The sequence below is a fragment of the Mytilus californianus genome, unplaced genomic scaffold (assembly GCF_021869535.1).
Source record: "Mytilus californianus isolate M0D057914Y unplaced genomic scaffold, xbMytCali1.0.p SCAF_4, whole genome shotgun sequence".
NCBI lineage: Eukaryota > Metazoa > Mollusca > Bivalvia > Mytilida > Mytilidae > Mytilus > Mytilus californianus.
This window is the reverse complement of record NW_026262690.1, coordinates 5,985,791-6,012,698: the sequence shown is the minus strand read 5'-3', so window position 1 is coordinate 6,012,698 and position 26,908 is coordinate 5,985,791. Positions and strand designations below refer to the sequence as shown.

The 26,908-nt window shown below is 32.2% G+C and overlaps 2 protein-coding genes across 2 annotated transcripts in view; both read right to left on the bottom strand.

The window, feature by feature from the left end:
- The window catches only part of LOC127737333 (nidogen-2-like), a 60,705-nt gene extending 58,754 nt beyond the window's left edge, over positions 1-1,951 (bottom strand). The window contains exon 1 of the mRNA XM_052247935.1: positions 1,578-1,951. Within this exon, the coding sequence (XP_052103895.1) occupies positions 1,578-1,781 (204 nt within the window). The 5' untranslated portion in view covers positions 1,782-1,951. The remainder of the gene's footprint in view (positions 1-1,577) is intronic.
- Positions 1,952-5,429: 3,478 nt separating this feature from the next.
- LOC127737349 (RNA transcription, translation and transport factor protein-like) overlaps positions 5,430-26,908 on the bottom strand; it is a 35,115-nt gene continuing 13,636 nt past the window's right edge. The window contains exons 4-7 of the mRNA XM_052247968.1: positions 20,787-20,875; positions 20,237-20,305; positions 12,304-12,358; positions 5,430-10,816 (exon numbers count right to left, since the gene is read on the bottom strand). Of these exons, the coding sequence (XP_052103928.1) occupies positions 10,659-10,816; positions 12,304-12,358; positions 20,237-20,305; positions 20,787-20,875 (371 nt within the window). The 3' untranslated portion in view covers positions 5,430-10,658. The remainder of the gene's footprint in view (positions 10,817-12,303; positions 12,359-20,236; positions 20,306-20,786; positions 20,876-26,908) is intronic.

Here is a 26,908-nt window from a genome sequence, read left to right as displayed (position 1 = left end):
GGACTTAGTAACTAAAACAGGTGTGTGTTTTTTTTCACATGTCGCACCGTATCTCAAAAACAATTTATGATTATTGCTTAAAACTTTACACACTTCTTAGTTATATTAATCTTAAGATCTGTATCCTTTTTGGTGATGTATACTTTTTGGTGATGATTCAAAATTTTATTTTAGAGATATCGAGTATTTTGTTAAAAAGGGGGGGGGGTTCACATGTCGCGCCGTATCTCAAAAACAGTTTATGATTATTGCTTAAAACTTTACACACTTTTTAGCTATATTAATCTAAAGATCTGTATACTTTAAGGTTTTGATTCAAAATTTTATTTTTGAGATATTGATTTTTTTTTTTTTTTTAAAAAGGGGTTTTTCGCATGTCAGGCCGTATGCCAGAAACTATTTATGATTATTGCATAAAAATTCAAACACAAGACGACGGGCGTATCATGCGGTCATGGCGCAGCTGTTTATTTTATTTTTGGACACTGCTATGACTGGAAACTTGTTACCATCGAAAACCAAGGTTGCATTCCAGCACGATAAATGTCAAAACTATTTCAATTTTCGACACGTTATCAAATGCCATATGGTTTACAACTTACCAGTTTATGTAATATACGTCTTACTTCGAAAGTAAACAAAATTCATTTACAGTTTATACACAATCTTAACGTGTAAACATAAAATTTTACAAAATCTTCAAATTTATAGTAAGTACACTTCATTTTAATTTACCATATAAATACGCTGTTAGGTACAGGCAGAGACGTATAATATAATGTTGTATTATGTGTCTGTGAAATAAGAAAATGTTCTTATATTGAACGTACTCTATGAAAACCGCTCTAAGTGTATTAAGTAGTAGACTATGGCTTCTGACATTCTGTATGATGTAATGTTAACACCATGGAGCGGGATTTAACTGATACTATTTACCAAATGTGTATTTTTCTGAGGGATTTTTATTGAACTTGATTGCCTTTTTTTTACAATTGTCACCATAGTTAAAACTCACACCAACTATTTACAATCACTTTCCTATTAATTCACGAATGACTACTATTCATTGTGTTATAATAACCACTTATCATATTTCTCTGAACCACAATACACGAATTAATCATTTAATGAAAAATCAACTTCTGTTACAAGACACTTGTGCTTATTATTTTGTGTTAAACATTATTTAAATATTTCTCATACTTTAAATTAAAGCTCATATCCTCGTTTGAAACATAATTACTCTTACAGATTTAAAAAAAAATCATTTATGACATTGTTTGAAATTGAAAAATATTGTTTACTGAAAACGCCTTTATGCTTTCACGAATATTTTTCAACCAGATTAGCTAAATAAAAAAGCTTTTGCAAAATGTGCCATTGTTTTTCTTAAATTGAGGTCTTCGCTTTCAGTTTTCAATCAGTTAGACATCTTTACTTTAAATAAAGCTGTTATTACCATTTTTCTTCTTTCTCTCATTATAATTATCAATATTTTTTTTTATGTTAACTGAAGTTGCTAATAAACAGATTTTTCTACATATCATATAAGTAAGAGACATTAAACATGAACTTACAAAAATACTGGAATATCTGTCGTCATAGTAAGCAATTGGCGTTTGTAAAGCAATCTCATCAGAACTGACATCGTCTCCAGACTGCAAAACTTTGTCTCCCCTGTCGCCCCCCGATGGGAAGAAGAGACTAAAGGGCACAGCTAATGAACATCCAAAAATACATGAAACTAAAAAAAATCCAAACACAAAGTTTCCTATATACATTGTCTACGATGAATTTTGTGTGAAGTGTTTTATAATCCTTTAAAAAGAGAGGCACTAGAATTAAGTTAATCCGGTGTTAAATAACTACATAGACATTATCTTAATCTGACACACATTCAAGATCTTCTCCACTAGAAAATAACTTATCAGTAAGTAATTTTGACAAGATCTCGAATCTGATTGGTTGAAGATAATAAATGTGCGAACGACCGCGTGCGTAAAACCAGATGTGATGAACAGTGATCATTAAAGCTATCTTCCTATTAATCGGAAACTGTCAGTCAGTTTTTTGGGACAGTTTTAAATGATTTCTTAAAGCTGATTGTCAAGAAGTTACAATTGAAAAGAAATTGATACTTTCGACAGATGTGTTTTTCGTCGATATACTGATGTTCGGCCATTCTCCCCTCTGGTGAAAGAGTGAGGCCATTTTGGTTACTACAAAAACGATAGCCTTGGATCACTGTTTCTTCGCGAGTGAGCAAGAATTCAAGGCTACAAAAACGACCCGACGTTTTGTCAATCCACAGAACAGAAGGCGTATGAAATAAAACAACTTCTACAATTGAGGCGTTTCTATGCTTTTTTTTTGTAAAGGGGGTGGGGCTGGGTTGTCCATTATGTTTATTTTCTTGTTTAGCTTGAAATAATTTAGTAATGTAATTGTGATTTTTTCTAATGTTTTATTCTCTAAAAATGCATTTCATATCATGCCATGGGACTTTTCAAAATCATAATAAAAAGAATAAAAATATTTTATTATTGAAATGAAAACATGAAACACTAAATAACACTGAATAACATCAGGAATATAAGACTATATGGCCATAATGTGTAAAAAATATGTATAGTATTCGGTAACTGACAGGTTGTGAATGAGCAACGAATCTGAAAATGCATCACACGGTGCTAACATGAATGTCGTTAAATAAAGGCAACAGTAGTATACCGGTGTTAAATGAGACTTTAAAGAAAGTTCTGGAGAATAACGTTGCCTACATTTTATAAATGGCCATCATGTGTATAAAGAAATAGAAGTACATGGCTAACAAGGAGTTCATAATCGGTGAAGCGGAAAATTCATCATACAGAATAAGCATGCTTACTTGAATGAAGCTTGATACCACATACATATACTACCCTAGGACGCTAATATATAGGTAAAACTGTATTTGGCATACAGGAAGCGGATGAGCGAAGAATCTGAAATCAGAAAATGCTTCACACAGTATAGCATGTTCACATGAAGCTTGATGGCAAATATCAGAAAATTCTGATTTGTAGTTCAGGAGGAAAGTGCGAAACATTTTAGGAAACGGAAGGGCGAACAGACGAATATATGAATATAGCATTGTTGGTCATTATTTTACCTACCATACATAACCCAGATATATATATAGGCGTATAATTCTCTCGGTTCTGTGAATATAACGAAAAAAAGTCGGATTCTTTAGACTTGGGCCTAATATAACAATGGGTCAGATCTTTGAAGAACATTGTATTATATGGTGGCTAATTGCGACCATTTCGCGTCAGTTCGTCGTTGTTGATACATAACGCGAAAATTGCAAAAAGAGTGTCCGTCGTCGACATAACGTTCCCTTTGGATCTTCCAGACCAAGTTCCACCAAATTGTAAGTAAACGATCCTTAGGTGTCAGACCACCAATTCACCCACTTCAATTTAGAATGTATTTAAAAGTAGCCCTTCCCTGACAAAAAATAGTGCTGTTGATGTCATTGTTTACTTAAACTAACAAACAAATTTGCAAAAATGAACCTTTTGGTGAAAGAGAAATATATTTAGACCATTTTGAGCCAAAATTTACTTGTCTTTGAGTTTGCATTAAAAATTGAGGATTAATGTGCTCTATAGTATACTTATTTAAGATTTACAGAAAACCAGGGGTTAATTTTAGTAGTATTTTGCTTCCGAGCTGTAGTATTTCGCTACAAGACTTTAAACATTGGTCGAAAATTGGCACGTAGAAAGGTGATACATGTACAATTCAGGATATACCTGGTTCATGTGAAGTCAAAGTTAAGGTAAAGTATTTAGAAAGCTGTGAAAATTGCAAAATTTGGTTGAATAGATAAGAGATTTTGAATTGGTGGTCTGACACCAAACTTATGGTATCTAGTTTAAAATTTGTGTTTTTTATTTTGATTCCTGTCCATCAACAAACATGACCTCCATAGCTAAAAATAGAACAAGGGTAAAATGAATTTATTGTCTTATATCTAATAATAGATAGAGAAAATCTGACAGAGCCAAAAATGCTCAGGACGTACATACTTCCTATTTTGATCAAAATTATCAGATAATTCCCTACAAGATTCATTGCCCTTAAATGCCATTTTAAAGTAATTTTCGTTGTTTTGCTTATTATCTCATAAACTATAATTTTTAAGGGAGAAATTGAAAAAAAGCAAAATGATCAGCAATACAAGAAAGCATTGGACGATTCCTCATAGGAGTTATTGCCCTTTAATGACGATTTAGTTTAAAGTATTTCTTGTTTTTGATCGAAAACTGAAACGGATAGACAGAAACTGTTTATAGCAAAAACGATAAGCAATACCAGGAACATATATATTGATTAGATATACTGTTCCCAGGCAATACGATATCTACAAATAAGTAATAGTAGAATTATATAATATGTGAAGAACTGAAAACTTACACTAATAATTTATCATTTATATCATACCAGTACCAATACACTGGCTACTTTGTGGATGGAATCATCTGATATTGAGAGTCCACAAGTATTGGACATATAAGATGTGTCAGGTAGTGGATGGAACCATCTGATGCTAACAGTCTACAGGCATGGGACATATGAGATGTGTCAAGTAGTGGATGGAACCATCTGATGCTGACAGTCCACAAGCATGGGACATACGAGATGTGTCAGGTTGTGGATGGAACCATCTGATGCTGACAGTCCACAAGCATTGGACATACGAGATGTGTCAGGTTGTGGATGGAACCATCTGATGCTGACAGTCCACAATCATGGGACATACGAGATGTGTCAGGTAGTGGATGGAACCATCTGATGCTGACAGTCCACAAGCATGGGACATACGAGATGTATCAGGTAGTGGATGGAACCATTTAATGCTGACAGTCCACAAGCATGGGACATACGAGATGTGTCAGGTAGTGGATGGAACCATCTGATGCTGACAGTCCACAGGCATGGGACATACGAGATCTTTCAGGTTGTGGATGGAACCATCTGATGCTGACAGTCCACAGGTATGGGACATACGAGATGTGTCAGGTAGTTGATGGAACCTTCTGATGCTGACAGTCCACAGGCATGGGACATACCAGATCTGTCAGGTTGTACTAACCCTTTTTGCAACAGATGACATACAATTTTCATTTGTATATGAATATGTCAGATAGACACATACTTGTTACAGTTAATCAATATACCAAATTGACCTATTGAACATAATTACTGGGGAATAGATCTACCTAATAAATGTGATAATTGAAGCATGGGAAAGAGGTCAGGGGCTAGGTTAGGCGACAAAGATATAGACAATAATATATAAAGTTTTCAACGTTTCAGGTTCAACTTTATACAATTTTGATATCATTCAGGTTTTAATAGGAAGAAATTAAAATCAAATATTTCCCTTTTTGAACCATTTATTGCATAAACGGATTCAACCTATGACAAATAGTTTACATTAACAGTTGACCATAATGAGTACGTAGTTTACATTAACAGTTGACCATAATGAGTACGTAGTTTACATTAACAGTTGACCATAATGAGTACGTAGTTTACATTAACAGTTGACCATAATGAGTACATTTGTATAAAATAAAGGAACAATTGTAAAATAAGACAACTATCCTAAACATAAATACCAAAGGAAAAAGATGTGTAAAATAACAGGTAATAATCAATACTCATAACCTATAGTGAACTATTAGAATCTGTATAAAGTAGGAGATGTTATAATAGTCATTCTCTATTTCTAGGCCTATTTATATTTTCTCCAACTATGGAAGTTAATTTTTTTGAAAATCACTTTTGGTTTGATTGTTGTCAGACTTTCATTGATCAAATTCAATTCTTCTGTTTTTGTTATTGTGACATCACTAATGAATTTATATGATCAACTAGAAATACTGTGAATTTCATCGATTTTTTCAATGAATAAAGTTCCATAACTCCGCTATAGAAATTTATAAAAAACAAAAGGGAGCTTATTTCAATAGATATACATTTTGAACAACTCACCAGAGTTTCATGAAAAATGCTTATAGGGTTTTTGAGTTATTGTCTGAAAACTGGAAAATCACCCCTTTTTTATGAATAAAGTCCCATTACTCCAAAACGTAAAATCAGAAATTTAAAAAATAATCAAAAGGGAACTTATGTCAATATAAATAGACAATTCACCAAAGTTCCATGAAAATTGCTCAAAGCATTTAGTCAGAAAACTGAAATCCCTAATTTTTTATGATTAAAATCCCATAACTTGGAAAGGTAAAATGTAAAATTTAAAAAAATCGAAAGGGAGCTTACGTCAATAGATATAAACAATTCACCAAAGTTTCATGAAAATTGGTGAGTGTTTTTGAGTTATTGTCCATAGTGTTGACCACGGACAGACAGACACAATATACCATAATACTTCCCATCTTAGACAGGCATTTAAAAAGGCAACCATGCCTCTCATAGAAAGAACACAATTTATTATAGCAAATCATCAAGAAAGAAAAGTTATGTTAGCATAAAACTGATGAGAGAAAAAAAAATAATAATTCAACCACTGTTTCTAGTGCAAAACAATAATTGTTCACCCTCCACCATTTTATATTTGAATTTGAATTTTTTTTTTACATTTACAGATTTTAGGTCAACAACATTAACATTGTGCCATCACTGCAACATATTTAATGTACTGGTTGTGATTCTGTAATTAAAACATAGGTGTATTCCCAGGGCTCTCTCTGTTTATATTTTACCATATATAAATTTTATCCTATCCTAATTTAGTTAAATTTACTTTTAAAATCATATGCATACATGTACATGAAACTTTATATACATTTTGTATATGGTAAAATTGGTAAAAAAAAGCTTTCCATAAATATTTCTTACATTTTATTTACCCCGGTACCTGATTGAAATGAAAAATTCTGTTACCATACATTCTGATATTTTTAAATGAAATAATCGAAATACAAAAGGTAATGATTTTATTTTAAGATCGAGTAGAATACCTACAATAATTCTTATATGGTTTGCATACAATAATTCTTATATGGTTTGCATATCTTCAAAAACTTGAAATCTTTTTTTCCCTAGTGGTCCTTGAAGAAAATCTGATGGTCCTCACAATTATTTCTACTCCAAAATACCAAAATTGTGTTGTTCCTTTGCCATATTTTGCCTTTGCCTTCGGACCACCACTTTTCAAGAACTCTGGAATGTGATTGGTCCATTATGATTTTTCCCCTTGGATTTCACTTCAATAGACCATGTTGAAGAAACTGTTTTTGTAACCTATATATGTAAACACTATGTGGATTTCACTGTGATATATTCATGTGAGAATTGAATCCTGGGGTTCTAAGAAAGTCAAAATTGAAAGAAACAATGTTATATCAGAAATTTATAAAAAATTAAAGGGAGGTTATCTTAATAGATATAAACCAGTCATCAAAGTTTAATGAAAACTGCTCCAAGCACTTTAAGGATATTGTCCAAAAACTTGAAAAACAACCCTTTTTTTATGAATAAAATCTTATAACTCAGAAACGTAAAATCTTAAATTTATAAAAATCAAAAGGGAGCTTACAACAATAGATATAAATAATTTACCAAAGTTTCATAAAAAATGTTGAAAGCATTTTTGAGTTTTTGTCTGAAAACTGGAAAATCCCCCTTTTTGTAATGAATAAAAGCCCATAAATCGAAAACGTATAGTCTAAAATTTAAAAAAAATCTAAAGGGAGCTCATGTCGATAGAAATAAACAATTCACCAAAGTTTCTTGCAAATTGGTGAAATTGTTTTTGAGTTATTGTCCTAAAACTGGAAAATCCCCTCTATTTTAATGAATAAAACCCCATAACTCGGAAATGTAAAATGTAAAATTTATAAAATTCTAAAGGGAGCTTACATCAATCAATACTGAATAGATATAAACAATTCACCAAAGTTTCAGAAAAAATGCTGAAAGCATTTTTGAGTTATTGGCCGAAAACTGGAAAATCCTCCTTTTTGTAATGAATAAAACCCCATAAATCGGAAACGTATGGTCTAAAATTTATAAAAATCAAAAGGGAGCTCATGTCGATAGAAATAAACAATTCACCAAAGTTTCTTGCAAATTGGTGAAATTGTTTTTGAGTTATTGTCCACAAACTGGAAAATCCAAATTTAATGAATAAAACCCCAAAACTCGGAAACGGTAAATCTGAAACTTATAAAAAACGAAAGGGAGCTCGTGTCAATAGATATAAACAATTCACCAAAGTTTCATGCATATTGGTTAAAGCGTTTTTGAGTTAATGTCCGACATGTTGACGACGGACGGACGGACAGACAGACAGACAGACGGACAGACGGTCAACGGTATACCATAATGCGTCCCGTAAACGGGCGTATAAAAAGAACAAATGTTCAGGTTGAGAATTGTAAGGATTTAACACATTTTTCAAGAGGTTTTGGTTTATAAACTGGGCTGCTGACTCACAAACTTTACTAAAATAGTCCAAATCCAGTTTGTGAGTTAATTGACCAGCTGACACCTCTAGAAAAAAACTGTTACTAATATAACATAACCATTCAATAGTCTGCTTCTTTGACATGATAAAAGTCAATTTCATCAAAATAACCTCAAAAACATCACTGATGTATTAATGGCTTGCAAGTCAATAACTCAACTCATTTGAATCACAGTTTTAGTATGTTATAAATGAAATATGAGAATTTTGGTCATATCAGTGAACATGAATTGAGCTAATGCCCCTTTAATTTTATAATGAAAAAAGTAAAATAACAAAAATACCAAACTCCAAAGAAAATTCAAAACAGAAAGTCCCTTATCAAATGGCAAAATCAAAAGCTCAAACACATCAAACAAACAAAAAACAACTGTCATATTCCTGACTTGAAAACGACTAACACAACCAAACATATAAAATTACTATGACAATCTGAACAGGACCTTAAAATAAATGATTTCTGTCAGGAAGTACATCAATACTACTAAGTAGATTCTGCATATACTCTTGTGAAATAAATATGTACCAGATAATTATCAGACAAGTTTTATTTGGCACTACTATGGACATGTTTAGACATTTAAATTTAAGTACATGTGTAACAACAAAAACAAATACATGTTGTAAAAAATTAAACCTAAACTATACTGTTTTCTTAAAACCCCATAAATATCAACATGTTATACTAAGTCTTTGGGGAAACTAGTAGTGTCCATTTAGTGGCCTTCTTTTACTTAAGGGGTCTATACCAATATAGAGCTATACTAAACTAACCCAGACTCCATTTATAGCCATTACATTATCCTGAACCCTAAAATAAAACAAAACCTAACCAAAAGTACATAGTACACTAAAGTAAAAGAAGGCCAATTTAGCAGGAATAATGCCCATGGTTTTGAAAAATCCTATTCATGTGTTTTTTGGAGGTGTTCACCTTGCATAGTTTTGTCGGAAGTGTTTTGAGAATTATAAGTATTTAATGTAGCTGGGGTGTCTAAATGTTCGACAATAGATTTTTCTTAAATTTTGTAAAAGACTTCTAGGTCAGTGTACTTTCACATTTCAAAATAAACCTGGGAGTCAAGGACCTTGTTTTTTTGCTAAAATCCATTGAAATTAACAATATTCCATTTATTTTATATGGGTTATATAGGGGAAACTTATTTTAATTTTCCTTATTGAGGAAACATTAAATGATACAATTGGTTAAAATTCAATTAAAGAATTGCTTTTCATAAATACCTCCGAAATATTAAATTAAAATAGAGGGTCACAAAAAAACAAATTGTCCTATCAAATTCAATATAATTATCTGCCCTTGATTTAAAAGGATTTTTCTGAAATACACTTAACGACACTTAATTTTTTGATAGTTTAATCCTAAAATTTCAAGTTTAAGATTTTTCTGTTGTATGTTGAATGATACTTGGTAAAATATTTTTAAACCCAAAAAGTGTTTTTGCAAGATGCCCAGAAGGGATGCTCAGAAAAAGACACCCGATCAACATTAACACAAATTTTCTAGAGGTTATTGGTTTATCCATAACTGGGTCACTGACTAACAAACTTTACATAAAAGTCCTTTGGACTTCCATTCAGTTTGTAAGTTAATGGGCCAGTTTACACATCAATAACCTCTAGAAAAAATGTGTTTCATGTTTCTACACCTAAATCTACCTCTGATGTTTAGTGTACCTACTTGTTTGTCTTTTTGGAGGGGTTCACATTGCCATGACCAGTTAATCAATTTGAAGTGGACAGTGTCCTGTATGGGACCTAAACATTTGTTGTGTACATGTAGTATAACTAATGGATAGCAAAAATAATGATCTCGGAGCTTATTTAGGAAACATCTATTCAGCAGATGAATTTGATACCCCTCAATTTACTCTATCACTTTAAACTTTTGGTTGTAGACATAAAAAGTCATCATAAAGTTATTTATGCCCATACAACTGAACAGTGTTAATGTTGAGTAATCTATATTCAATACAGTTTTTTGTGTCTGTAACATTTCATTAAAGCAAAAAAATCAATGTTCTTGTTCTTCTAACTGAAGTACAAGTTAAATAGCACTTATTTATTTGTGTCATTATCAATACTTGGATGGAATTTACATTCTGCCAACTTTGCCAAGTCTACTGTCTGTTTTAGGATTAGCTATCAAAGCTTGCACAGCTACAATAGCCTGGTTTATTTGGTTCTGTAGATCTCGTAAATCTCTTATATGAATTAAACGTAAAATCTTTGCAGCTTCATTGATTATATAATCTGAAAAAATAAAATAAATTAAAAACCAAGCATACACAATTAACAATTTTAAGTTAATTTTTATATTGTTAAATTTTTATACCAACAAAAAACTAACAGAATTGTAGGTTGTCAGAAACTTATATCTGGTTTTAAAGAAATTTTGTTGCTTCTAGTTACTGCGGTGATCCTTTAATGTGACTTTTCTGACATTTTTGTTTACACATAACATATTGCATTTCAAACATTATAAGTTTTTCTCACTTGTTGTTCGCCTTTCTTAGGTTAACTTTAGTATAGGTTAACTTGTGTATAAGATTAATATTATAATTCAATATTTGAGGCATTAGAAATATTTTTAGATTCAGTAGTCTAGCTTCCCTAATAATGTCTCATTTTATCTATGAGATCTATCTTTCTGCAAGTCAACTTGCTTTATGAATATGGTTCAATATGACCCCAATATAAGTTTTAACTTGATGAAAAGTTAATAAAATTTTTCAAATCTTTCTTTTTTATCAATCAACAACCAGTATTCATATATTTTTTTTCTTTTCATATATATTCTATGTCAACACTCCAGTGCTACATGAAGTATTGACAAAATTGTACTCTAACTTTAGAACATAAATAACTTGAGTTTACAAAAATCCCCAAGTTTGAGTATATTTAGAAGTGGACTGGACAAGTTTTATAGGACTGATGATATATTTAAACCTTTCAACTATGGGATAAGGAAACTTAATATAAGTCATTGTCAACTCAGAAATAATGCTAGCAACCTAAAATCTCATTTGTTTAATCAGTTCTTAATCGAGAACACTTTTTGTGCAAACTGTAATCACCCTGTTGAGGATAACCAACATTTCTTTTTTATTTGCCCTAAGTACAATGATGTAAGACAGATCCTACTTGATTCCATTTACTCCATTGATGATAATGTTGACATAAATATTGAGTTATTACTTTTTGGAAACAGATTATTTTCATATGATATGAATATTGCTATTTTTAAATCTGTTCAGAAATATATCAGTGACACTCAATGTTTTGTTTGAAATTTACTAAATTTTTGTTTTATTTAGTTTTATTGTTTATTTTTTTTCTCCTCCACTTCAACATTAATTCATTTATTCCACTAAGTAAGCTTAGTGTCTCTTTCAAGCCATACATATATATTTCTAATGACTTATTAAGGATATTTGCATGTTTCAAGGTACTTGAATAAATGATGAGTAATTGCCTATATACTTAAATATACTTTACAATTAGTAACACTGTAAACATATATTTGCTCGTGTGTGCTCATAAGTAGCATGCATGTTCCACTATATTACATTATTTTAAATACAGTTGTTATAATTGAATTATACCTTGTACATATAATATGGAGAGAGCTTTTATAGGCTGTGCCTGTTGCTCAATCCTTTTCATATCTTAATGAATAAAATATGTTTAAAATCAAACAATGTTACTATCTGTAGATTTAATATTTGTGTAATACATACCTCCTGTATCAAAACCTAATGATGTTTTTTCTAATTCAAGATGTTCTATATTATCCTGCAATAAATTTATATATATATATATATTAATTCAAGGTTTTTTGTGACTTTATGAATTATATTGGACATTAATAATCCATCAAGGGGATCTTTAAGGAGCAGTAGATCCTCAAAGCAAATTATTAACTCATGGAGGGGATCTTTAAGGAGCAGTAGATCCTCAAAGCAAATTATTAACTCATGGAGGGGATCTTTAAGGAGCAGTAGATCCTCAAAGCAAATTACAAATTATTAACTCATGGAGGGGATCTTTAAGGAGCAGTAGATCCTCAAAGCAAATTATTAACTCATGGAGGGGATCTTTAAGGAGCAGTAGATCCTCAAAGCAAATTATTAACTCATGGAGGGGATCTTTAAGGAGCAGTAGATCCTCAAAGCAAATTACAAATTATTAACTCATGGAGGGGATCTTTAAGGAGCAGTAGATCCTCAAAGCAAATTATTAACTCATGGAGGGGATCTTTAAGGAGCAGTAGATCCTCAAAGCAAATTATTAGCTCATGGAGGGGATCTTTAAGGAGCAGTAGATCCTCAAAGCAAATTATTAACTCATGGAGGGGATCTTTTAGGAGCAGTAGATCATCAAAGCAAATTATTAACTCATGGAGGGGATCTTTAAGGAGCAGTAGATCCTCAAAGCAAATTATTAACTCATGGAGGGGATCTTTAAGGAGCAGTAGATCCTCAAAGCAAATTATTAACTCATGGAGGGGATCTTTTAGGAGCAGTAGATCATCAAAGCAATTAACATCATTTAAACCATAGTAATTGTTGTATACAAACAGAAGTTAATCAAATTATGTAACTAATAATGCCTATGTTAAAAACTTAATTTCTAGAGAAGAAAGCTCTGTTTGACATTGGGAATCAAACCTCAAAAATATTTTTAGAAATAAACGAAAGAAACTTGTTTGAGCATGCTCAAATACCCCATGCCCCCACATTGTCACTGGGCAAACAAAGTCTCACCAGATTCCTTAGTTCAAGGAATCATAACTCTTACAAAAGTCAACTGATTAAAATTTCTTGTGGATATACAGATCTACATATTATGTCATTATTAACTACAAAGTTTCATGAAATTCTGTTGTATGGTTTCAGAGAAGTTGCACTGACAAACTGTTGCAATAGAATATCTGTTGTATGGTTTCAGAGGAGTTGCACTGACAAATTGTTGCAATAGAATATCTAGGGCAAAATTATAATTCAATAGGCATAACTCCTAGAAAAAACAATGAATCATAATTTCCTGTCAATATGCACATCTACATAGTATGTACTTATTATTTACAAAGTTTCATGAAATTCTGTTGTTTGGTTTCAGAGGATTTATGATGACAAACTTTTGCAGTAGTATATTATAGGAAAAATTCTAAATTCAAAAGGCTGATAACTCCAAGAAAAATAAACTGCTTCGCTGAGCGCAGCTGGATACGCCCGCAGAGGTCCAACCCTGAACAGTTGGGGCAAAAATGGACACAATATTCAAGTTTGATACAGGTCTGAATTTGGATTGTAATTAAATATTTGACATACATGTATTATAGGTTTCTGAATAAATGAGGTCAAAGAATTTGAAATTGGTTATATGAATTGAATTTATATTCAATTAAAGATTTCTTGCTGTTGTGCAAAACACTGTGCTGTTGCGCAATACTTAGTAAATCTGTTGTCAGACTATAAACAAATAAGTTCAATTAATTCTAAATGTCATATTAGAAATTTATGAAAATCAAAAGGGAGCTTACATCAATAGAAATAAACAATTCACCAAAGTTTCATGAGAATTGCTGACAGCATTTTTGAGTTATTGTCCGAAAACTGGAAAATCCCCCCTTTTTTAATGAATAAAACCCAATAACTCAGAAATTTAAAATGTAAAATTTATAAAATTCTAAAAGGAGGTTACATCAATAGATATTAACAATTCACCAAAGTTTCATAAAAAAACTGCTGAAAGCATTCTTGAGTTATTGTCCGAAAACTGGAAAATCCCCCCTTTTTAGCTCACCTGGCCCGAAGGGCCAAGTGAGCTTTTCTCATCACTTGGCGTCATTCTTCCGTCGTTGTCCGTCGTCGTCTTCGTTAACTTTTTACATTTTGAACTTCTTCTAGAGAACCACTGAATGGAATGGAACCAAACATAGCATGAATGTTCCTTATGAGGCTGACCAAGTGTTGTTACTTTGAAGCCGATCCATCATCCAAGATGGCCGCCAGCGGGTGACTTAGTTTAACATAGGACCCTATGGGAAATACATACAAATGTCTTCTTTTAGAGAACCACTGAATGGAATGAATGGAATGAAACCAAACATGGCATGAATGTTCCTTATGAGGTGCTAACCAAGTGTTGTTACTTTGAAGCCGATCCATCATCCAAGATGGCTGCCAGGGGGGACTTAGTTAAACATAAGATCCTATGGGAAATACATACAAATGTCTTCTTTTAGAGAACCACTGAATGGAATGAAACCAAACATGGCATGAATGTTCCTTATGAGGTGCTGACCAAATGTTGTTACTTTGAAGCCGATCCATCATCCAAGATGGCTGCCAGCGGGGGACTTATTTTAACATTGGACCCTATGGGAAATACATACAAATGTCTTCTTTTAGAAAACCACTGAATGGAATGAAACCAAACATGGCATGAATGTTCCTTATGAGGTGCTGACCAAGTGTTGTTACTTTGAAACCGATCCATCATCCAAGATGGCCGCCAGTGGGGGACTTAGTTTAACATAGGACCCTATGGGAAATACATACAAATGTCTTCTTTTAGAGAACCACTGAATGGAATGAAACCAAACATGGCATGAGTGTTCCTTATGAGGTGCTGACCAAGTGTTGTTACTTTGAAGCCGATCCATCATCCAAGATTGCCGCCAGCGGGGGACTTAGTTTAACATAGGACCTTATGGAAAATACATACAAATGTCTTCTTTTAGGAAACCACTGAATGGAATGAAACCAAACATGGCATGAATGTTCCTTATGAGGTGTTTACCAAGTGTTGTTACTTTGAAGCCAATCCATCATCCAAGATGGCCGCCAGGGGGGACTTAGTTAAACATAAGATCCTATGGGAAATACATACAAATGTCTTCTTTTAGAGAACAACCGAATGGAATGAAACCAAACATGGCATGAATGTTCCTTAATGTTCCTTATGAGGTGCTGACCAAGTGTTGTTACTTTGAAGCCGATCCATCATCCAAGATGGCTGCCTGCTGGGGACTTAGTTTAACATAGGACCCTATGGGAAATACATACAAATGTCCTCTTTTAGAGAACCACTGAATGGAATGAAACCAAACATGGGATGAATGTTCCTTATGAGGTGCTGACCAAGTGTTGTTACTTTGAAGCCGATCCATCATCCAAGATGGCTGCCAGCGGGGGACTTAGTTTAACATAGGACCCTATGGAAAATACATACAAATGTCTTCTTTTAGGAAACCACTGAATGGAATGAAACCAAACATGGCATGAATGTTCCTTATGAGGTGCTGACCAAGTGTTGTTACTTTGAAGCCGATCCATCATCCAAGATGGCCGCCAGTGGGGGACTTAGTTTAACATAGGACCCTATGGGAAATACATACAAATGTCTTCTTTTAGAGAACCACTGAATGGAATGAAACCAAACATGGCATGAATGTTCCTTATGAGGTGCTGACCAAGTGTTATTACTTTGAAGCCAATCCATCATCCAAGATGGCCGCCAGCTTGGGACTTAGTTTAACATAGGACCCTATGGGAAATATTTACAAATGTCTTCTTTTTGAGAACCACTGAATGGAACGAAACCAAACATGGGATGAATGTTCCTTATGAGGTGCTGACCAAGTGTTGTTACTTTGAAGCCGATCCATCATCCAAGATGGACGCCAGCGGGGGACTTAGTTCAACATAGGACCCTATGGGAAATACATACAAATGTCTTCTTTTAGAGAACCACTGAATGGAATGAAACCAAACATGGCATGAATGTTCCTTATGACGTGCTGACCAAGTGTTGTTACTTTGAAGCCGATCCATCATCCAAGATGGCCGCCAGCAGGGGACTTAGTTTAACATAGGACCCCATGGGAAATACATAAGAATGTCTTCTTTTAGAGAACCACTGAATGGAATGAAACCAAACATGGCATGAATGTTCCTTATGAAGTGCTGACCAAGTGTTGTTACTTTGAAGCCCATCCATCATCCAAGATGGCCACCAGCTGGGGACAGTGTTTAACAAAGGACCCTATGGACAATACATATAAATGTCTTCTTTTAGAGAACAACTAAATGGATTGAAACCAAACATAGCATGAATGTTTCTTATGAGGTGCTGACTAAGTGTTGTTACTTTGAAGCTGATCCATCATCCACGATGGCCGCCAGCGGGAGGACTTCCTTTAACACAAGACCCTATTGGAAATACATCAAAATGCTTTTTCTAGAGGTGCACTGAATGGAATGAAACCAAACATGGCATAAATGTTTCTTATGAGGTGCTGATGAAGTGTTGCTACTTTGTTGCTGATTTACTGTTCAAGATGGCCACCAGGATTTTTTATTAAATTACAGAGCCAATATTAAATTAAATTTGGCCTCACTCATTATTAGGGTATCTGTTATGATTTTAATCTATTTTAACATGATTTCCAAAACCAAAGTAGAATCAGGTGAGCGACACAGGCTCTTGAGAGCCTCTAGTTTAATGATTAAAACCCCATAACTCGGAAACGTAAAATCTAAAATTTATAAAAAACGAAAGGGAGCTCACGTCAATAGATATAAACAATTCACCAAAGTTTTATGCAAATTGGTTAAAGTGTTTTTGAGTTAATGTCCGACATGTTGACGACGGACAGACGGACGGACGGACAGAGGTATACCATTATACGTCCCGTAAACGGGCGTATAAAAATTGAATCATTATTTCCTGTCGATATTCACATCTACATAGTATGTCCTTATTATCTACAAAGTTTCATGAAATTTTGTTGTGTGGTTTCAGAGGAGTTGTGATGACAAGAACAGGACTGAAAGACTGACAGAAGGACTTATGGAGGGACAGATGGGTGGAAAACATTATACCCTATGCAACGTTGTTGCATGGGGTATAATTAATATATGTATAAGTAATTTGTTGTCTTGCAGTGCCTATGATAGGTTGTTTGGTTTTTATTTGGTTTAGCTAGGAAGAATTTTGTATTACAGTAATATGTATGGCATGCTCTTAATTACATTTAAAAAGAAACTTTATGCCATGGGAAGTATCTGTGATTAAAAATAAAATAAGAAGATGCATAATTTCATAATAGAATATATGTTCCTTCAATTGGCTTCTGCCAAGTGGTCTAATAATGTGGGGCGTGTGAAAGGACAAGTAAAGCTATAGCATTTATTTCATATTGAATTCAAGATCATTTTATAACAATGCACAACAAGAGAGCTTTTGAGGTGAATGTTGACATTTTTGTGCTTTGTAAAGAATATTACCATAAAATATTGGATGTGAAATACTTGAACGTATAAGATGTCTGCATGTTGATTTATATTTACGAATGATATCCTTGTACTGATGATAAAATTTAGTAAATGTTTTGACTAGTTTGTGATATCGAAAACCCTGGTGTAATAATTTTTCAGTAATACAGAGGTTTCTTTCGTTAAAATCAAATACCTTGTTACATACAGGAGCGAATCGAATCTACCTATTATAATAGTTTTTGAGATAGTTGGGAATAAATTGCTTCACTGAGTGCAGCTGGATACGACCGCAGAAGTCCAACCCTGAACAGTTGGGGCAAAAATGGACACAATATTCGCGCTTGATATAGGTCTGAATTTGACACATAATAGGTTTCTGACACAGAATAATTGTATTCAAAGAACTTAGAATTGGTTATATGATTTGAATTTATATTCAATTTTTTGCTTTTGTGAATTGACCTCCCCCCCACCCCCCAAAAAAAAAAATTTCCCTCAAGACATGGACACATGGACATAATCTCAATTCAAATTTCCAATGGAGTTTGCAACCATAATAAAAGTCTTAAAATAGAAAATGAAATACATAATCATAGCTAAAATCAATTTACCTTAATCAGCATTTTTAAAATTATTAAAATAGTAACTTCTAAAAATGAATTGACAGCTAATCACCTCAAGACAATACAACATTTCTTTAAATACATAATTTAAAAGCAGTATAAGGGAGGTAATTCAAAGTTGTGTTTGAATTACCTCCCTCACACTGTAACTTGTACTTAAGTAATTGTCCATTAACCAGGACACCATTGTTTTTTCTCACTTTTTTGCCCCTAATTCCTAAACAGTTTGAGCCATAACCCCCCAAAGCCAATCTTAACCATCCCTCTGTGATATGGAAACTTGTGGTATAATTTCAGAAAGATCCATACACTGTTCCACAAGTTATTGTCATGAAACAAGAAAAATGCTTATTTGGGCCCCTTTTTTGGCCTCTAATTCCTAAACTGTTGGGACCATAACCCCCAAAATCAATCCCAAGCTTCCTTTTGTGGTTATAAACCTTATGTTTAAATTTCATAGATTTCTATTTACTAATACTAAAGATATTATCCCGAAAACCAAATGTCTTTGGATGACGACGACGACGATGAGATACCAATATACGACTGCAAAAATTTTGCGGTCGTATAAAAAGAAGAAAACTTGTCAAAATCTAAATTTAAGATCAACAACTTCTATTATAGAAAAACAAAGGATATGGGGTATCCATCCATGACACAAAATCAGTACATCCAAAGCAAAGGAAAGCCCTTTTATTGCTGTTCTTCATTTTGAAGTCAAAGTGAGGCCTTCAACACATTGCTAATAAAAAAAACTCTCACCTCACTGCAAGTTTTAGTCAGCCCCTAGCGCGAGTTTGAGCGGAATTCTTTGAAAAATGATTTGGATAGACTTTGTAAGATGTAACACCACCAAATCAGGCCCGGTCAAAAAAAAACATACTGGAAAGTAGTACATCCTACGTATAGGTGTAAATATCAAACTATGTAATATATTTTAGTAATTAAGGTATCAAATGAAAGGTGAAGGACTGGTGATCCTTTTAGAACACATATTGACAAATAATTTTGAATAATACAAAAATGTATGAATGAATTCTAAGATTGAGGGCGTATATTGCCTGTTTTTTCAGATATGAAGTAACTGGTTTTGCGTATCCAAATTTCTGTTAACCAATACGGTCTGATGTGTAAATAATGGTACATTGATCCCGCCCCCAAACTATCTACCTTTTACCCCCCTCATACATCTATCTATTATAATTTTCAAGATAATTGCCAAAATCATGAAAAATATTGACAAAAGTTGTCATTTATAAGCAAAAACTTCTTAAGGTCATCCATCTATTTTTATCATATGAACATTTTTGTAACTCTTGTATTGATGATAATTTTTGCTCTTTACAGTTTAAGTCTGATAGTTTTGGTGCAATGTTTTAAAACATAAAGACAATTAATGCATTTGACCATTCTGTTCCAGTTTTAGAGACGGTGGAATTGTTAGATGACTCACAAGAATTAAAGATACAAACTTTCTACTAGATCCCCTAAGGATCATTCCTTTCAAGTTTGGCTAAAATTGATATTTTGGTTTCAGAGATGAAGATTTTTTTTAAGTTTGAAACAATGGATGACGACAGATGCCAGTAATGGCAATAGCTCACATTGCTTTTAAAACCAGGTGAGCTAAAAAGGAAAACAGGAATTGCTAAAAATATTACACAGTATTAGATAACAAGTCTGTTTGGAAATGGACATTCATATGCTGGTACTTTTCAGGACAAATTGAGGATTTGGCCGTATTTTTGTAAAAAAAATATTACCTCTTTATATTTTTCTGCTTTTTCTAATGCTTCTTTTGATAACCGGTCTTTGACTACTAAGCAAATAGCCTGAAATTAAATCAATAATATCATGGCAGTTTTGATATAGTACAATTTTGTCCATTTGTTTTAAAACAAAATGGATTTTTTTTTAAATCAAACATGGAACAAAAAGCAGCTAATCTTTTCTATGTATAATATTGTACTCAATTCTTCACAAAACCCAATATTATGGTTTTGTAACATCAAATATGTCTGGTTCTATCTTAATCAATTCCATCTTTATCACAATCATTGATTATTTTAAACAGAAACACATTCCACAATTTTTTTTTCGAGATATTCAAAGTAAAATGAATCAAAGATATCTCAACACAAGTTTCTGAGCATCTTTAAGGAGCTCACAGACAGAAGACCTTACTATCTGTACTTATATCAACAATATCATACTATTGTGTAGTGTCTGCCATTAAATAATAAGACTTGCAAGTAAACAAAATAGCAATGTATAATGTTAAAACTTTTTTGATGCGAAACCAAACATACCAACCTTAAGTTGTTCTAAATGATCTTGATACGGAGGTACTTTTAAAATCATAGATAGTGACTGTATACCGGCCTTGAAGTCTGGATCATCAACTGAAGAAAAAATATTCATGTATAGGTCGACCTAAATTTGTGCGAATTTAAAATTTGACAGGTATTACGTTTGCGCGAATTCACCTGAATTTTTATCTGTATTTAATCCTGAAAATAACCTGAACTTTGGATAAACTTTGTGATATTCTACTGATTGTCAGATGATAGAGATGTACAATGTATATAAAGAATTATGTCAAATATATATATACTAAATGCTGACTATAGAATATGGGATTTAACTCATTGTTGAAGGCCATACAGTGATCTATAATTGCTTAAATCTGCTTCATTTGGACTCTTTGTTTCATTGACAATCATACCACATCTCCTTATGTATTCAACACAACAATTGACTGAATAATGAGATTTGTTCTATCTTGTTTGCCATTGTACTATATTCTTCTATCTTGTTTGCCATTGTACTATATTGTTCTATCTTGTTCGCCATTGTACTATATTATTCTATCTTGTTCACCATTGTACTTTATTGTTCTATCTTGTTTACCATTGTTTTATATTGTTCTATCTTGTTCACCATTGTTTTATATTGTTCTATCTTGTTCGCCATTGTACTATATTATTCTATCTTGTTCACCATTGTTTTATACATGTATTGTTCTCTCTTGTTCACCATTGTTTTATATTGTTCTATCTTGTTCGCCTTTGTACTATATTATTCTATCTTGTTCACCATTGTACTGAATAAGGTGTTTTGTTCTATCTTGTTCACCATTGTACTGAATAAGGTGTTTTGTTCTATCTTGTTCACCATTTTACTGAATAAGGTGTTTTGTTCTATCTTGTTCACCATTTTACTGAATAAGGTGTTTTGTTCTATCTTGTTCACCATTGTACAGAATAAAGTGTTTTGTTCTATCTTGTTCACCATTGTACTACCGGTATATTTTTCTTGGATGAAATAAATATTGAAAAGATATTCATAAAAATAAACATAAAAAAAATTCCAGACCAAATATTTAAATCATTCTTCTATAAAAAAGCTAAATAATACTAGGAGAGTTATGGTCATTTGAAAGGACAGGTGGTCATTCCATTATACCTTCCACTCTGAGAGTTAGGGTTAAATTTGATGTATTAATAACCAAGCTAAAATATTGTAAGGTTTTATAATTTTAAAATAGTTCTTGATACATGAAATGAGGTTTAAAGATAGTAGGACCAAATCACCAACATTTGGTCCCAAAACTGTAAATAATCGCAGAGTAAATGACCAAAAATGATATTTTATTTACAAAATGTAAGGCAACAGTAACCATGATAGTTATTCTACAGGGACTTTAGAATAAAGTTTGAAACTTCACACCTATTTGGCTTGATGGTTCAAAGGAAAAGATTTGTTTTAAGTACTATATATACTTATGAGTATTGAAAAATACTTAATTTTAAATGAGGATGAAAGACTACCTACTGCACACTAAGTTTAGAGCCAGTGCACATAAATTGGAAATAGAAAGAGGCAGATATGCAGGGATTCGAGTTGAGGATAGAATATGTAAATTATTCAACACTGAAGTTGAAGATGAAATTCACTTTCTTCTTCAGTGTCCTGTTTTAGAAAATAAAAGATCTGATTATATAAATTACTTAAATAAGGTTAACAAAAACTTTGAAAGCCTCCCAAATAAATCAAAATTAATATGGTTAATGTCATCTGAAGATAATATTATCATTAAAAAAGTAAGTTTATTATTGTGTACTAATATAGAGAAATTTAATTCTCTGTAAGATATAGATACAGTTTAGTCACCGGTAGTTTGTCCATCATTACGATATTATATAACAACTTTATATTATATCTGCAGAAATTGTTCTGTACGGAAAGATTTGATTTTGTTTAATTGTTATAATAATCAATGTAATCAATATGTAATTACTTGTATGAAATTTAACTTAATTGTTCTGCTCAATATTGGGCGTCATAATTGACAATAAAAGATTTTGTATTTGTATTTGAATGAGTTGACATATTTAAACAAACGAATCAGTGTTATAAGTTATGAGTTAGCTAACAATTGACAGCTGATGACAAGACAATAGAGAATAGAAGCAAAATGACGACAACGGCTGAATAAATGTAGTCAAAGAACTTGAAATTGGTTATATGAATTGAATTTATATTCAATTAAAGATTTCTTGCTGTTGTGCAATACACTGTGCTGTTGCGCAATACTTAGTAAATCTGTTGTCCGACTATAAACAAATAAAGTTCAATTTCTTCTCAATGTCATATTTGAAATTTATGAAAATCAATAGGGAGATTACATCAATAGCTATAAATAATTCACCAAAGTTTCATGAGAAGTGCTGAAAGCATTTTTGAGTTATTGTCCAAAAACTGGAAAATCCCCCCTTTTTTTAATGAATAAAACCCCATAACTCAGAAATGTAAAATCTAAAATTTATAAAATTCTAAAGGGAGCTTACATCAACAGATATAAACAATTCACCAAAGTTTCATGAGAACTGCTGAAAGCATTTTTTAATTATTGTCCGAAAGCTGGAAAATCCCCCTTTTTTTATGAATAAAATCCAGTAACTCGGAAATGTTAAATCTAAAATTTATAAAAATCCAAAAGGGAGCTCATGTCAATAGATATAAACAGTTCACCAAAATTTCTTGCAAGTTGGTGAAAGCGTTATTGTCGGAAAACTGGAAAATCCCCCCTTTTTTAATGAATAAAACCCCAAAACTCGAAAATGGTAAATCTGAAATTTATAAAAAACGAAATGGAGCTCACGTCAGTAGATATAAACAATTCACCAAAGTTTCATGCATATTGGTTAAAGCTTTTTTGAGTTAATGTTGACGATGGACAGACGGACGGACGGACGGTCAACAGTATACCATAATACGTCCCGTAAACGGGCGTATAAAAATAATTGTTATAATAATCAATGTAATCAATATGTAATCAGTTGTATGAAATTTAACTTAATTGTTCTGCTTAATATTGGGCATCAGTATTGGCAATAAAAGATTTTGTATTTGTATTTGTATGAGTTAACATATATAAATAAACGAATCAGTGTTATAAGTTATGAGTTAGCTAACAATTGACAGCTGATGACAAGACAACAGAGAATAGAAGCAAAATGAAGACAACAGCTCAAATAGGTCTGTTATTTGCATGTAAAAAAATAATTGTTAAAATAAAACGAGGCAATGGCGGACTGACTTCACTGCACAGAAGAGAACAATATTTTGATTTTTCAAAGTGTCGCACTCCACTTACACCAAAAACATTTGTATTTTTTATTGAGCACTACAAAAAACTCATGTTGAACTCAAATTTTATTTGATTTATTCGTTTTTTTAATGATATAAATTAACATGACCTGGTAGGATTGTTTCCCGCTAAAAGTAGCGTGGGTCCCCATTAGGTGTTTGAGTTTACAATTTTGGTCTAGCGTCAATTGCCAATCTATTTTATTAGGTCTTTCCACTTTTCCGTGGAAAGACCTATTGATTTTGTTCTGATTATTATTTTTTTTTTCTTCTTCCACCTAATTTTTTTCTTGCGTTGTGTTTTTGTTTTATAAGATGTCGCTTATATATTTGGAATACGATATCTTACAGTTTATACGTTTTTGAAACTAACACTGCTTAACCGAACACTTTACATTGTAAGAGTTATCTCCCCAAACACTGTTTTTCTTGTGGCCACTACTTCTTCACAACCGTAAAAGTTTACGACAAATTTATTTTACCAAATTGCTCGTTACGTCTTCAGGATTAGTATGACCATTTGAACCAAAGCTATCCGGAGACTCAATATGAGAGTTATTCCCACTTTTGCATTTGATATAAGTGATATGCATTTCTAACTGGTAAACCATAAGTGATAGAGACCTAGGGTCTTTGGATTTGAGGTCCTTGGTCCAAAAAGAAAATTAAGTCAAGATCAAAGGTCAAGGTCATATTCTAAATTTTGATTTTGGCTTATTTTCACTTATTTTCAAAAACTGTATAAGATATAGACAAATTATTTTTACTAAATTGTTAGTTGCGACATGTCGTAACACGTAGATTTTAATTGCAAGAGTATGTTGACTGTAAAGAGGAGTTTTCTCCCTTTTTATATTAAAATTACATGTACGGTGGTATAACTCATTTACCAAGTATAATACCTAGGGTAATTTGATTAAAGGTCCTTGGTTTATGACCTTGAAATTGAGCTCAAGGTCAAAGTTGAATTTGACATTCTAGATTTTGACCTTTGCTTTAACTTCATATTTAAACACGATAAAGCCATGGGACTTTTTTCATTAGGTTGCAATTTACATGACCTTGAAAATCCAACCGGAAATGACTTTGTGTAAACCAGAAGTAGCTTTGTTTAGTACTTATATGATGTAAAAGTATATAGAACCATATATTTTTGGAATCAGTGCCAAGTAAAATATCAAATAATACCGGAAGTGACATTTTTCAGACCGGAAGTAACAAATTATCTCCCTTATTTCAACAAAATTGTTTAGAAACCATATATTTTGGGAATCAGCGTTCATTTAGGTATCATTTGACAATTTATATGACATTTTAAACCGTATTTTAATATTTTCATATCAAAATGAATCGTAAGAAGTGGAAACCCCTTCAATTGTTCTCTGAACAATTGGTTTTTAATTTCATTTTATCATTATTTAACGCACCAAAGACATTTTAAACCCTTATTCAATTCACCTTAACTAATTTTATTTTTGAATTATATTTTATCATACTGTAAATATAAAGATATCCGCTTTTTCAGTTAAGTAAATATTTTTAAAAATTGCTCATCAGATAAGTGGAGTGCTCCGAATATAAACGGAGGTACATACCTGAACAGAACAGAACAGAACAGAACTATTGTGACAGAGTATATTTTTACATATTTCATTTATTAGTATTTTACATTTTATTACATGCCAGATATTATACTTTATTACTTCTCTTTGAATATTTGATCTTTTGATTTATAGTCTATTATCTCTTCACACTTTAAATTGTATGAAAGTTCTAGTCAGTCATAATTCATTGAGCAAAGTTGTAATTGTATCTACCTGTCCAACTCATTAGTAAATTAATTGTCACACCTTGTTTACCTTTATCGTCAGTTCTTATTGGTCATTCTGGACACACCTCAGATTTTGGAAAATTAGTAATGGTGGTCCATTCTTAAAATTTGGAGACATATATATTTAATATATACTTCTTAGTTAAACTTTACATAGTGATGAAACTTATATATAGAGACATTATATTTAGTGCACGTTAGTACTCACTAATGTTTCTATACTTTAGAATCTCTGTGGTTATTGGAAATTACATTCTTTATATCTGGTTAGTAGATTTTATGTTCTTTGTGGTGTATGAAAGGCGTATGCAGTGCATGCTATACAATTCTGCCCGTTTATAGGTAAGTATGCCCATAGACCTTAGATATGACAGTAGTAAGATAGTTTTTTGTATTAATCTGAGAATATATGATTTGAATCAGAAGAATGAATGTAGAAAAGGAGATTTACGAATGATTTTGAAAGTGACCTTGACCTTGCAGTTATGGATCTATGACATCACATTGACAAATGCGTTAATATTGCCATATATGGTTATTTTTTGTAATAGCTTGATTTTATTATAACAGTCTTTAATATATTGTATTTTGAATTACGGATTCATTATTTTCCTGGATCCTAGTATTTATGGTTGTGTATTATTTTCAGGACACATAGATTATGATGTTCCTTTTACTACCATAATGATACTGTTTGTACTGTAGATGTTAGATATATTACCTGGTTCCACAGATTGGTAAGGGTCATATTATAATGTTATTATACATCTGTTAATTTTAGTTAGATCATAGACATTGAATACTGCAGTAGTGCATACGATCTTAAGAATAATTGTAGTGAATAAATAGTAACCTTTGTATGGTAAAAGTTTTAGGAATGACACTCGTTAATGAAGTACGATACATTCAACTTGTTTATAATATGCTTGGTTGATTATAATGGTATACTATT